The sequence below is a fragment of the Crotalus tigris genome, unplaced genomic scaffold (genome assembly GCF_016545835.1).
Source record: "Crotalus tigris isolate CLP2741 ecotype Arizona unplaced genomic scaffold, ASM1654583v1 scf7180000017855.1216408, whole genome shotgun sequence".
Taxonomy (NCBI): Eukaryota; Metazoa; Chordata; class Lepidosauria; order Squamata; family Viperidae; genus Crotalus; species Crotalus tigris.
In genome coordinates, this window is record NW_024096677.1 from 250,184 (window position 1) to 264,371 (window position 14,188).

The following is a 14,188-nucleotide window of genomic DNA, read 5'->3' on the forward strand; positions in this document are numbered from 1 at the left end:
TATGACATGGAGAATTTCTCTCCACCTATATCCTCACATAAACTACCTTCTCATAAATTAAAATAGTTTCATAAGTTTTCTTCACAGATTTTCTAAAATTGATAAATTAAAGCTGCAGCGATCTCTAAGGAAGATACTGAAACAGGGAATTTTATTGTCAATAAATTTTAATTACAATTTTTAGAATGTTTTCTTACCTGCAAAATTTTTTCATTGATCTCTCTTTCCAGTAAAGGAACAAATTTATAATTTCGAAATTCAGCTACCTCATTCTTTCTGAGCTGAAGAAGCCAAAATCTTTTGGATCTATTAAATTCCTCATCAGAAACAAAATTAAATTCTTGTTGCAATTGCTCCAATCTAAAGAAATCTGGGATGGAAGCATCACCACATGGAGTAATCTGAAAAAGAAAAAGCTTTATACATTTAAAGAAATCTGTAACTGTTTTTTAGTTTGTGTATATGTATGCATGTACACACACGCAAACACATGTTTCTGTGGGCAGCATGGCAAAGAATAGAAGAGTATCAAGGAATAGAAGATCAGAACAAAGAATAGAATGGAATGGAATGGAATGGAATGGAATAGAATAGAATAGAATAGAATAGAATAGAATAGAATAGAATAGAATAGAATAGAATAGAATAGAATAGAATAGAATAGAATAGAATAGTTCTTTATTGGCCAAGTGTATGTTATGGGTGCTGTTCCCCAAAAGCAAGCTTTGCAATACAGAGAACCTGACATTAGCAAATGGGGGAGGGAGGGGAGGAAAAGGATTGGAATGCAGGAAGGAGATGAGGGGGAAAGTAAAACCAAAGCATACCAGCTGAGGAATGAGGAGCAAATGCTAGCCAAGGTCACCTATCCAAGTGCAACGCAGAAAAGCAACCTAAACAATATACAACCATCTAGCTGCACATTTATTCATAAGGGGGGGGAGGTGTCAAGGAAAAGAGAAAGTTAATTGCATTGTTTGTGCACAAAAGCATCAGAAACAGCTTAGCTATTCTTCTGTAATCATTTAAGCTCCATTAAAGTGTACTTTTGGGTAAACAATGCGCAGGAGTCTTTCTTTGCTAACTAAATGAATGGGCAGTTGACGTTAAGCAGGTTCAGCATCAGCAATCGACACAGAGTGCTTAACTTATGATGGAGATTGTACAACATGACCTGTCTTCCCGGGGAACCATGCAGAGATGAAGAGGAAATTGCAACAGACCGGGGCCCAACTGCAAAAACCTCAACATAGGAGAGAAGCCTTTCCCCTGCCAGGAATGCAGCAAGGCTTTTCCTAGATCTGTGACACATGAGGAGACCCACAGCCCCCTCAGGCCCTACAGTTGTGACAAATGTGGCAAGAGCTACTGCTTTCCTGGCCTGTTGGGCCAGCACAAAAGGTGCCATGCATGGAAGCCAACATTAATATCCTGGGACCCTGAGAGATGAGGGGAGCCTCCAATGATGAGGAGTCAATCCCAATGGGCCGAGAGAGTGTTCCTGGTGGCTGGGGGTGGCCACTGCTCCCCCCATCCCATCCCAGCACTGCCAGACCCCACAGCACCGCCAGTGCCAGCTGCCCTAGCAGCACTGCCTGCCCAACCAGTACCTATCACTCCACTAATACAAGTCACTTTGCCTGCCCCAGCTACACTCCCAGCACCAGCCATTTTCCTGGCCCAGCATGATGACTCCCCTCGAAGTTTCCCCAGATACATTTCCAGATGTCAGCTCAGGGAAGGATGAACCCCTGGCATGTCAAGAGCTGAGTTGATTGATGGCTCCAAGCAGCCATCTGTGAGGGAGTTGGTTGAAGCGCAGCTGTGGCAGAAGAGACCTGAGGCCCCAAATGAAGAAAGATGCATCTGCAACCGATCAGTGATGAGGAAGAGGAACTGCCTTCTGCACCTAATCCAAGAATACGTAGGGCAGAGAAAAGGCAGGAGCAGAGAAGGTCAGCCATATTACTTATCAGAAGAAAGCCTCGCCTTCTTGATGGGCTGCACTGGAAGCTGACTATTTAGCACAGCAGACAGATGGAAGTGATGCTGGGAACATGTTTGTTTCCTAGATGCATGTTTTCTGGTTGTTGTGATTCCTGCCTTGCTTTGGATTAACATTGTGCCTTGGAAACTCTGGACTTTTCTTACCTCGTGAACTCTCATGTGTTGTGGATTTAAATATACCTGGTGGATTTATTTTGATTGAGAAACTTTCAAGTGCCTTATGGACTCTTTGGCCATTGCTATGGGAACTGGCATTGGTCTGCTTGTGGCTGTACTTAACTGGGACAGTTCTGGGTTTTTGGTGAAGGGAATTGCTGGGAAATATTAATAATGTAAACCACAGTTACATATATGAGTGAGTGGGACAGCACACTCAGGTAGACCATCAGCTTCCCCCTTTTACAATGAAATACAATGGGAGCCCAGAACAGCTGGCATGTTTTCTAGCCCAGCCTCGGCACTACATGGAGCAATGTGGAGCATAGTACCCAGATGATGCAGCATGAATTGATTCTATGGCCCTAGCCTTAGACAGAGACGTGACGGATGTGGTCCTCCATGATGCTGATGAGCTGTACCATTTTGACACCTTCACAAGAGCCCTAAGAGAGAGGGTCAAGGACCAACTCACCGACCAATGAGAGAGATCCATATCCGCACCATTAAACAATGGAAGTGAATGATAAGACATTATATCTAAAAGTTTCGCAGACTAGCCAGCTGACTGGGGAAATGGCCTGAATGCCTCCTGATGACCCACTTCCAAGAGTGGCTGAGTATACTACACCTGAGCCCCAATCACCCTTCAAGGGTAGTACCTAGCAAGCAAAGGGGAAATCAATTTGGCTGAATGCCACAAACATACGGGATGAGAGAGCTGAGCTCACCCCACTTGGGAGAGAAGTACCCCAAAAGGGGTGACGGGAGATACTTCATCCCCCCCAGGATGGCCAAAACCAATGCAGCCCCTATTGGATGCTTCCGTTGTGGCAAGGAGGGATATAGAGTGGCTGAGTGCCACGCCTCGCATCCAACCATCAAACCACATATCCAGCGCCCAATGTGAAAGAAAGAAGGGCCATCCAAACCAAAAGGGGGTCAAAAAGAAGTCAAGGTCATACAGTTCTCCCCAACCCTTCAGCAATGGAGAAGGAACTTTGATCCGAAATCTTCAGCCATCCTCAAGAATGACAATGAAGGGGAAGATGATCCGATGGTGGATATACCATACTCCCCATGATTGCTAGAGTAGAAATAACCATGGTTTCCTCAGGACACAAGGGGCTCCTGACAGCCCTGCTAGATCCCGGATGCACCAGGTATCTGGTTAGTCCTGGTGTGGTAGGAAAACTGGGAATGTGACTAAGGGAACTAGATAGATCGGTAACAAAGGGGGCACCAGCTACATTTCTAACCGAACTTGTGGAGATAAGGGTACGGCCCCATGTAGAAACTATCTGACTCATTGTGACCCTGGGAATGATGGAATCCATGTCAACGCTACAAATGAGCATGGCTGCAGCCATTTTTTCTTCTCATTCTAGGTTGCCACATAGAACAGAGGGAGGGGGTTGCTCAGGTGCTTCATTAGTCAAAATAATCTTCTGTCCCATGGGAACCAAGGTCATCAGCTACTCCCGAGACTAGGGATTGGGCGTTGCATAAAAAGCCCGCCAAATAATCATATTGGGAAACATAGTTGCTTGCATAGTTTTATGGGTGGGACATTTAACTTTGTACTGGGAAATTGTTACATGTGTATTCAGACTCAGTTTCACTTTTGACAGTGCCGATACTTTGTAACTAACATGTTCTTTGAGGAATTCTCAAGTCTCGGAGTTTTGCTTTATTCATCTCTGTCTGTCAGAACCATAACATTAAACCAAGTCTCTTAAAACTTTTATTTTCTTTCGGGGTACTGGGCCCTGACCACCTACCCATCCTTTGGGAGAGCAGTAAAGACTTGGCAAAGATTTGAGAACGGAGAAAAAGAATGGAACCATTGCTGGCCGCAATGGAACTCCGGCTGTTGGAGCGCAAGCAGCCTCTTCAGCCACTGTGGAAGTGTCACTGGCAGAGGCTCGGCCAAAATCCCAGTTGATCCAACCTGGGAAGCTGGTACCGCAAGGAGGAACTATGATCCTAATAGACCTCTATCAAGCTGAAGCTGCCCCTCTGTGCAGGAGCACTTCTGTTGCCACTGAAGAGGAACTCCTGTTGCTGCCATCTCAGGGATTTTTGTCCATGGCATACCAGAAGGGGGATGACTCTGGAGACTGAAATTTCCAGTCCACAGTCCACAGCCCCTCGCTTGAGCAGCTGAAGGAGACATTTGGCAGATTGGAGGTAAAGGAGATGGTTCCCATTGCCTAGGGTGTGAACACCGTGGGGGAGAATGCCAAGGGCTACCCATCTCCCCCCCTTGCTGGAGTCCAAGCCCAACTGTGGGAGCTCATGCTGCCTCATCTATTCCCCAGCCAGCAGTGATGTCAAGCCCTGTATCCCAACCAAACCTGCTGCCGCAGTCTCTGGCTGCCAGTCCAGAAGACCGGCCAAGGGAAATCCACAGGGTGGTTTGGCCACATCCCCAGAACTAACAAGTAGCTCAGCAGCAAGAGCAGGCAGTCCTGCCACAATATGAGCTGCCTCCATCAAGCCCACCTTTGATGGGGACCCTGAGAAGCTATCTTTCCTGAATCAAGTGTGGGCTCATCTAGATTGCTACACTTATGCCTATCTGGATGATGCTCAGATGGTGAATGCTGTGGCAGCCAATTTGGAAGGGGTAGCAGCCGACTGGGTGACCAACTTCCATGACAAAGGGGTTCCTGAGCTGAAAGGGGTTCCTGAGCTGCAGAATGCTAACCTATTCATGGAGCAACTGAGAGGTTGTTTTGAAGACAAATCCCAAGTCCTGTTGGCTGAGAAAGAAATCCATCTGAAGTAAAAAGGCCGCCCTGCTAAGGAATACATTTGTGAATTCAGGTGAATTTCTGGTCGTCTAGGACAGTGGCCAGAACAATTGTTGATCAACTACTTCAAGCAGGGGCTAGACCGCGACCTACTCCAGGCCTGCATCATTAGGGGCTTTCCTAGCCAATTGCGTGAGTGGTACAGCATGGCGGTGATGCTGGACATCGATTTGGAGTGCCCCAGAAAGCCAGGAACAGCCGAACCCAAGCCGCCGCATGCCCAGGAGAAGCACCTTTTTGGCCGCAGTTCCCAAGCCACCATGACCAGCAGCGCCCCCCAGGCACCAGTTAGAATTCCAATCAAATGCTACAAATGCCGCCAAATGGGCCACCATGCTGTAGAGTGCCCAGCACCCAGCCCCCAGGCCAGAAGCACACTGTCTGCTACCACTAAGCCACAAAAAGCCCCCAGGGAGGAAGGAAAAAGACAAACTGGCACAACGGGACCCAGCTGTTGGTCACCCCCCTCCTGCTGAGCCTGAGGCAAGGGCCCAGCCAGAGCGAATGCCCCATGACAGTGATGAGGAAGGAGAGGAGGATCCGATGGTAAGTCAACCATCCCAACTTTTGCTATCCCCAAGATAATAGTACCCAGAACCAGGGCTTAAATGAACTTAAATGTGTTAATAGACTCAGGTTGTACCTGGTGCCTAATTAATATACCCACAGTGCTCAAGCTGGAGATTCAGGCAAAGCTATTACCCCTAGCCAAGAGATTTGAACAAACTAACAGGTCCCTAATCGGTGATGAACCTGCTACACACCTGACAGAATCAATGCGATTGGAAATAGGCCGGCACTGGGAAATCATTTGTTTTGCGGTGGTCCCAAAAATAACTAAAGTGGTAATTTTGGATCTGGCCTAGCTCGACAAGTGGCACCCGACCATCTGGTGGGAGTATAAAGTGAGGAATTTAAGATTGGGGGTAGGTCACTTCCCCTGCCACCCCCAGTGATACAAAGGACTATACCATAAATGAGGCTCAGGAAGAACAACCTGAAACACTAAAGGCAGTTGTAGAGAAGCTGCCAAGAATCCAGCTTGTCCCAACTGAATACCGCGATTTAGCCGAGGCGTTTAGTGAGAAAGAATGCAATGTCCTCCCGCCTCATCAGGCTACGGACTGTGACATCGAGGGGCCAAGCTCCTGAAGCCAAGAATGTACTCAGTTATTCCCAGGGAGATGAAAGAGTTAAGGGAGTATATTGATAAGAATCTGGCTTGAGGTTCATCCAACCAGCAAAATCTTGTGTAGCCGCCCCTGTATTGTTCAAAGAAAAAAATGATGGGTTGCTGAGATTATGCGTAGATTTTAAAAGACTGAATGATGTCAGCCTAGGGAACATGCACCTCCTCCCCTTAATGAAAGACATGTTAGCCCACCTGGCAAAGGGGAATGCTTTTACAAAGCTGGATTTAAGGGAGACTTATTACTGACTCCGGATTAAGGAAGGGGACAAATGGAAAACTACCTTCAATTGCTCCCTGGGAAGCTTTCAATTTAAGGTGATTCCTTTTGGACTACAAGGAGCTCCTGCTGTATTTATGCAGTTAATCAATGCTTCATGATCTTCTATATAAGGGGGTTTTGGTTTATCTTGATGATATTCTCATTTACATTGAAACTATGGAGGAGCACATTAAATTGGTCCGTGAAGTGCTGAGAAAACTGCTGAAGGCTAAACTGTATGCAAAGCTTTCTAAATGTGAGTTTCACCAGACACGCCTTGACTTTCAAATGAGAGGATAGAAATGGATCCTGCAAAAGTGAAAGCTGTATTATAATGGCAATCCCCTTTCATCCATAAACAACGTCAAAGCTTTTACCGCCAATTTATCCCCAAAGATAGCCATGCCAATAATCAAATTATTGAAAATGGGGGGGGAGGAACCTCAACCTTATCAGCCATTGCCATGGTCCCCAGAATGTCAAGCAGCATTCAAGAAACTAAAAAGACTCTTTGCAGCTGAACCTGTTCTCAAGCACCCTGATCCTGAAAAGTAATTCATCATTCAAACCGATGCAAGTGACATGCTGTGGGTGCTGTTCTCTTACAAAAAAATCACCAGGGGGAATTATAACCTTGCTCTTACATTTCCTGGAAGGTAACTGACATGGAGAGGAGACTTTTGCGATGCGATGGGCATTACTAACATGGTGTCATTTTTTGAAAGGGGGGGGGGAGATACTTTTTGAAGCATGGACTGATCATAAAAATTTGGAAGCTCTGAAACCCCCTCAAATTATCCCCTCAAAGTATTGGTCCAGTGGGCTCAATACTTCAACCATTTTAACTTCACCTTAAAGTATTTCCCAGGGGGTAAGAATTTTTTGGCAGATGCCTTGTCTAGAATGCCCCAGTTCAAAAGTCACCAGGAGGAAGTAATCAACTACATTATTCCCCTGCCAGTCTGATTTTCAGGTAACAACTTAATCGCAAACACAAGGACCATCTGCCAATCCTGAGGATCACTTACTGAAGGAACTTAAGGAGCAATTAGAGATTGACACCTAGTTCAAAGACAACAAATCTATTTTAACCCTAAGGGGAGGACTAGCCTGTAAAGGCTCTAAGTTATACCTCCCAGATGGCCTCAGAGTCCAAGTCCTACAGCGGAGTCATGCAAAGCAGGCAAATCATTTTGGGGTCCTGAGCCAAAGTTCCTTGGTCCTTTTCCCATCACCAAGATCATAAACCCTGCTAACAGTGGAACTGAAACTTCCATGACTGTTGGGAAAAGTCCACTCTGTGTTTCACTGTAGTCTGTTGAAACCTGTCTCTGAATCTTCTTTAAGATATTCCAAAAAAGCCACCGGGTCCAGTGGTGATAGAGGGGGAGACACATTATGAAATAAAATGAATTCTTGATTCTAGATTGTATAAGGGAAAGTTACAGTACCTCATTCAGTGGAAAGGCTATATCCCCTGTCAGAAGCTACATGGGTGAAATGTACCAATGTGAAAGTGCACAGATTAATAACATTTTTACGATAAATATCCTCACAAGCCTCAAGGAAATACTTAACCTGCTTCTCCTACAGGAGATTTTTTCTTTTTGAGAAGGACCGACTGTCAAATCTATAAATGAGCATGGCTGCAGCAATTTTTCCTTCTCATTCTAGGCTGCCACATAGAACGGAGGGAGGGGGTTTGCCCAGGTGCTTCGTTAGTCAAAATAATCTTCTGTCCCATGGGAACCAAGATCAACGGCTACTCCCGAGACTAGGGACTGGGTGTTGCATAAAAAGGCCACCAAATAATGATATTGGGGAATGTAGTTGCTTGCATAGTTTTATGGGCGGGACATTTAGCTTTGTATTGGGCAATTGTTACTTGTGTATTCAGACTTGGTTTCACTTTTGACCATGCCCATACTTTGTAATTAATAAACATGTTCTTTGAGGAATTCTCAAGTCTCAGAGTTTTGCTTTATTTGTCCCTGTTGGAACCATGACACCCTGATCTTGGGACCTGTGTGGTTCAAAAAGTAAAAACCCTGCCTAGACTGGTAGCGAAACTGGATGAAGATGTGGAAGAAACACTCTGATAAGTAAACTGCTGTGAAAGTTGAAAAAGTGCTGAAAAAGTGCCCATGAGCAACTAGTTAGAAAAGCAAAAGTTGAAGGTCAGGGGAAAGCCTAGGCGGAGAAGGGGCCAAATCCATCATTCCTAGTGAGGACTGGGATCTAGCCAAGGTGTTCAGTGAAATGGTGTCTGACATGCTCCCCTCTCACTGCCACATAGACTGCGCCATTGCAATTGTCCCCAGGGCTAAACTGCCAAAACCTAAAGTTTATTCGACGATGCTCTGAGAACTGGACAAGCTCCTGTCATTCATCGACAAGAATTTGGTCAAGAGCGTCATTCAACTGGCAAAATCACGCATTAGTTGTTTTTCCGTGAGAAGAGAAATGGCTTGCTTAGTTTATGCTTAGATTACCCCGACTTGAATGCTATCTGTGTGGAGAATGTGTATTCCTTACCTCTCATGAAAGACACGTTAGGCCACCTGGCCAAAGATAAGTTTTTCATCAAACTGGACTTGAGGGAGGCTTACTACTGGATGCGAAATAAAGAAGGTGACGAGTGGAAAATAGTATTTAACTGTCTAGGCTGCTTCCAGTTCCGAGTCCTTCTGTTTGGGTTACAGGAGCCCGTGCGGTGTTTATATAGTTGATAGATGAAGTGCTGCATGACCATTTATACAAAGGGGTATAGGTGTATTTGAATGACATTTCGATCTACACTGAGACAATGGAGAAGCATGTGAAATTAGTGAAGGCAGTGCTCAAGAAACTTGGGGGTGGGGGAGGCAACTGTATGTGAAGCTGTCCAATGTGAATTTCGCAAGACTAACTGGACTATTTGACCCTTGCCCTTAAGTTCTTTTAAATGGTTTCATCTATCGGAACCATGACAGCACCTCACTGAGGTCCTTCCATCAAAGCACCAGGGAAGGGAGAGGGGAACAACTGGGCAATAAAATTTTATGTTTCTATGGTGGGAATGCGGGAGGGGAAAATGACAGTTGAAGACTGTAGAGCATATTGGCATCAAAGAGCATATTGGAATCCAGTTTGTGCCAGGCTTCTTCAAGGCTATTTGCCCTGAGTGTGGCATTTCACCAGCCTAAACACCTCAGCGTTTCCCAAATCATCTCGGTGATGTCGAATTGGCTAAATATCAGGGCCAATATTAGGAGAAGCTGATAGCAGGCATGATAGGCAGGATCTGAGGGTTTCCCACTCAGATCAATAGGTTAAAAGAGTCCATAGCCCCACCCCAATTGTTCATCCAGTCAGTTTGAATGGGCCAATCCCCAGGTTTTAGGTCCGCTGTGGGAAAGAAGCTGATAATGGGATCCTTTCTATGCTTGTGAGATGTTGTTGGGTCTTCACACCTTCCCTTCCGCAGCGAAAAATAAGCCAGATGGTCGGAGGCACATTCCTTTCTCACCCCAAGGTAACATCAAGGCTGTGTCATCCTGCCCCCCTCAGAAAACAGAAAGATCCACCAGGGGTTCATCTTCTGAGTTGTCATCTGACAAGTTGAGTGGCTCTCCCAGTGGGGTTGGAGTTTCCTTCCCCTTTTTTGATGGAGTTGGGAACTTGACGACCTCCACCCTTTTCATGGACATCTCTTTTGGTTTCATCGGGATCTTCTCAGGCTTCCTGGACGGAACTCAGTCAGGTTTCCGGATGGGGGTCCACAAGTGGCACTTGGTGGCGTGGTGTCCTTCCTTCCCGCATTTGAAACATCCTGTTGCCCTTGGGGTGGTTGGCGCTTGCTTCGTTGGTTCTCGGGGTGGCTCTGCTGGCGATTTCCCCCAAGATCTCCCTCTGGGTCATTGTCTTTTGGTTCGATCGATCTCTGCTTCCTTGGCTAGGATGTACCAATCTTGGAGCCGGTCTGGGTCTTCTGGAGGGATGTAGGCATCATACAAGTCATAGTTCAGGCCATCTTTGAAATGCTCGATCAAGATATCTTCCGACCAGTTCAGCTTGCTGGTCAGAGCTCGGAATTCTTGAGTATATTCTGCTACGGGTCATCACCCTTGCCTGACAGTTTTGATGCACTCCTAGGCTTTTCAATCAGCCAAGGGATCTTCAAATCTGTGTCTGAGGGCTGCCATGAATTGATTAAAATTCTGCAGTTCTGGGGCATCGACATCATGGAGATACATCACCTAGTCTGCTGCAGAGCCATCCAGGGCTGCTTGCACAATCCGTATTTTGGCTGCGATCACTGGGTATGTCACAGCAATATTCCTCCATATAGTTCAACACTTGGGTCAGGAAAAACCTATCGGCGCGGCTCCCCACTGCAAGGTAAGTGGGTGCGGGATATGTGAGGCAGCTCCACAACCCTACCACCACCCTAGCTTGATTTTTAGGTTTGTGCCTCACCCCAAAACTAGGGCTTATTTTTGGGATAGGGCTTATATTAGACCCACCCACCCCCAAATCAAGCTAGGACTTATTTTCAGGATAGGCCTTACTTTCTTTTCTACCACATCTTACTATATTCAACAGCACAGTAGAATTCTTCACATTTTTGGGCTCTATAATCTCCCAGGATTTGAAATGGACATCTAACATTAGAACTATCATTTAAAAAAGCATAGCAAAGAATGCTTATCCTGTATCAACTCAGGATACCTGCCCCAGGAGCTGTTGACATATTTTTACATAGAAATTATTGTATCTGTCATTTGCATTTCTGTAACTGTCTGGTTTGGTACAGCAACCAAACAGGACAGGTGCAGACTTCAATGCAAAAGGAACAACTGCAACCAACCAGCTTTCATAGAAGACCTTTATATTGCGCAGGTCAGAAGGGGGGCTGAGAAAATATCTACAGACCCCCTACATCCTGCACACAAATTGTTTCAACTCCTCCCCTTGGGACACCATTACAGGGTGTAAGGACCTGCCCCAGCTGTCTCTCAGGAAAGCAAAACTCCTGACTCCATTGAATTGAATCAAAAGAACTTTTACTGAGAAAAAGTGGATGCAGTAAACTCAGGCGAAATCTGATAGCCCCATGCAAAGCTCAAAGCAATTCTTCCATTTCCCCAAACGCATCCCCCCAACCAGTCAACTGGCACCAATGTGATGCCATAAGGTTGTTTTGAGAATGCTGAGGTGCTAGACCAGTGTTTCTCAACCCTGACAATTTTAAGGCATGTGGACTTCAACTCCCAGAGTTGAAGTCCACATGCCTTAAAATTGTCAAGGTTGAGAAACACTGTGCTAGACAAATAACAGGACACCCTCAGGCCTTGAAACCAGGCTGAAACTGGCTGGGAGAGAGCCTGCTCCATCTCCGACCACAATCCCCATCTTTAATTCCCAAGCAGTTACAGCAAAAGTGAAAGCATATGAAAGATGCCAGCAAACCTTCCTCCTCCCCCTTCCATTGAATGGTAGGACACGCTGGACCTGACAGAGTTTTGCATATCAAAACAACCAGACAAAGAGACAAGTTTTTTCCCCTCATGTCATCACTCTGCTGAACACTCAGTTCACATAGTACCATCTATTGTCTATGTACATTTACCCATATTGTATGGCTGTAGCATTATTATTATCCTTCTTATATTCTTTACTACCCCCTCTTATTGGTATGATGATGATGATGATGATGATGATGATGATGATGATTACTCTGTTGCTTTGCATGTACACCGAGAGCTTCTGTACTGGAGACAAATTCCTTGTTTGTCTGATCACACTTGGCCAAACAAAGTATTCTAACTGCAAATAAACCAAAGCTGTCCTTTTTAATGCAACCAAAACACTAGAAAATTATAATTAAAACTTTTATAAAGGTGGAAAACAATTGTATGCAGTGAATACATTTCAAATTGGCAGTTCTAGATCTTCGTTAAAAATGCACAGCACAAAATACCTAAATATCCTATGTTAATTATTGTGCAGATAAAACTTTGTTTTTACTGTAACACAAGAGAAGTAAAGTAGGTCAAGGTTGCAAACTGAGGCAAATCAAGCCACTAAAACTCCAGATATTCCCACATTAGTAGACACTCTGAGTTTCAATGCTGAACATGAAGATCTCCTACTAAACATTATAAATCTCTATCCAAACAAAACAAAGCAAGGAAGACAAAGATGAAGGGCAAGACTGATGGCAAGGGCAATGGTAGCATGACATGCAAAGAACAAAAAAACCCTGGAGAAGTCAGTCCCTGCTTTCTCTGGAACTGAAAAACTGATTTTCTATCATCCTCCAGGAAGGAACTATGCAAAGTCAAGTGTTCCAGTGATAAGAAGTAAAGGCACTCAAATGTTTCCAAATAAAAAAAGGCATGTGTTGCTGATTAGTGATTTACTACTCAGAGGAAGAGAGTCATCAATTAGTATACTTGACAATATCTTAAGGCACGGGTGTTAAACTCGCCATGTCACATGATGTGTCGCAACATATCGTGACTTTTTTTGCATTGCCGGAGCTGGGTGGGCGCAGTCTCCATATGATGCAATTGGCCCACAGGCCAGCAGTTTGACACCCCTGTCTTAAGGGAAGTAAATTGTCTCCCAGGTGCAAAGATGTGACAGAGAGGCTCACTAAAATAATGAAGTCCACTGATTGCTATTCTTTTCTACATTTCCAAGCCACAACAAATCATGCAACTAAGAGCCTGAAATCAGTTTCAAAGGACTATGAACAACTAGACAGAAAAGCAAAGTAATTGGGTGCCCAGATTATGTTGTCATCTATACTGCGGATGAAAGGTCAACAACCAACCAATGAGGGAATGGAGCACTTTAGAAGTAAACCACTGGCTCAAAGGATGGTGCCATCATAAGAACTTTGGATTTCTAGACCATGGATTACACTACCTATAGGAAGGGCTTCTAGCAAAAGACAGACTTCATCTCATGAGGACCAGCAAGAATTAGGGAAACAACTGGCTCAGCACTTCCAAAGGGCTTTAAACTAAAACTGAAGAGGGAAGGAGACCAATTTATAGGTCTAAACCCAAAACACAAAAGGTCAAAGCCCAGACTCCTCTTCTAATGAAACACTCAATGCATCCGAGAATTATTTGGATGACAACCATCTGTGCACACATGTAAGGAAAATGCCTATTAATTATGTTATCCTGTATCATTAATTTTTCAGATAAGGCTTTGGGAAAATATAGGATAAAAATATCTGGAAGTTCAGCATCATGAATGATAGAAAGTTCTTACTTTTAAAAACTGCATCAGGGCTGTGTTGCTTGGATCATTAGGATCAAGTTTTGTATCAGTCACCCATTTGGCTAATTTCTTCATGTCAGTTAATCCAGATGCGCCAATTGATGCAATAGCATCCACTTTTTTTAAGGAACTGAAATTTTGACATAAGAGTGAAAACAATTGGTTAAAAGAAGTCTTCCAAATGTTTTTGAAGAAAGAAAAAAAAAAAAGAATCTCTATGGTTGGTGTTCCTAGTTACCGTGTTTCCCCAAAAGTAAGGCCTACACCGAAAATAAGCCTTAGCTGGAATTTTGGGGGTGGGCCTAATATAAGCCCTACCCCAAAAATAAGCCCTACTTTTGGGGCGAGGAACAAACCTAAAAATCAAGCTAGGGTGGCGGTGGGGGTGTAGAGCTGCCACATGCACCCTGCACCCACTTACCTTGCAGCCAGGTCTCTCCTTACCAGCCCACTTCTTCTGTGGCATCTTCTGCAGCTAGG

At 44.8% G+C, this 14,188-nt stretch overlaps 1 protein-coding gene across 7 annotated transcripts in view; it reads right to left on the bottom strand.

The window, feature by feature from the left end:
• The window catches only part of CC2D2A (coiled-coil and C2 domain containing 2A), a 226,121-nt gene that overhangs the window by 78,871 nt on the left and 133,062 nt on the right, over positions 1-14,188 (bottom strand). For 6 of the 7 annotated variants that reach the window (XM_039343481.1, XM_039343478.1, XM_039343477.1 and 3 more), the window contains 2 exons: positions 13,700-13,838; positions 198-401 (listed from right to left, as the gene is read on the bottom strand). In XM_039343481.1, the coding sequence (XP_039199415.1) occupies positions 198-401; positions 13,700-13,838 (343 nt within the window). The remainder of the gene's footprint in view (positions 1-197; positions 402-13,699; positions 13,839-14,188) is intronic. The other variant, XM_039343479.1, reaches the window with a different exon arrangement.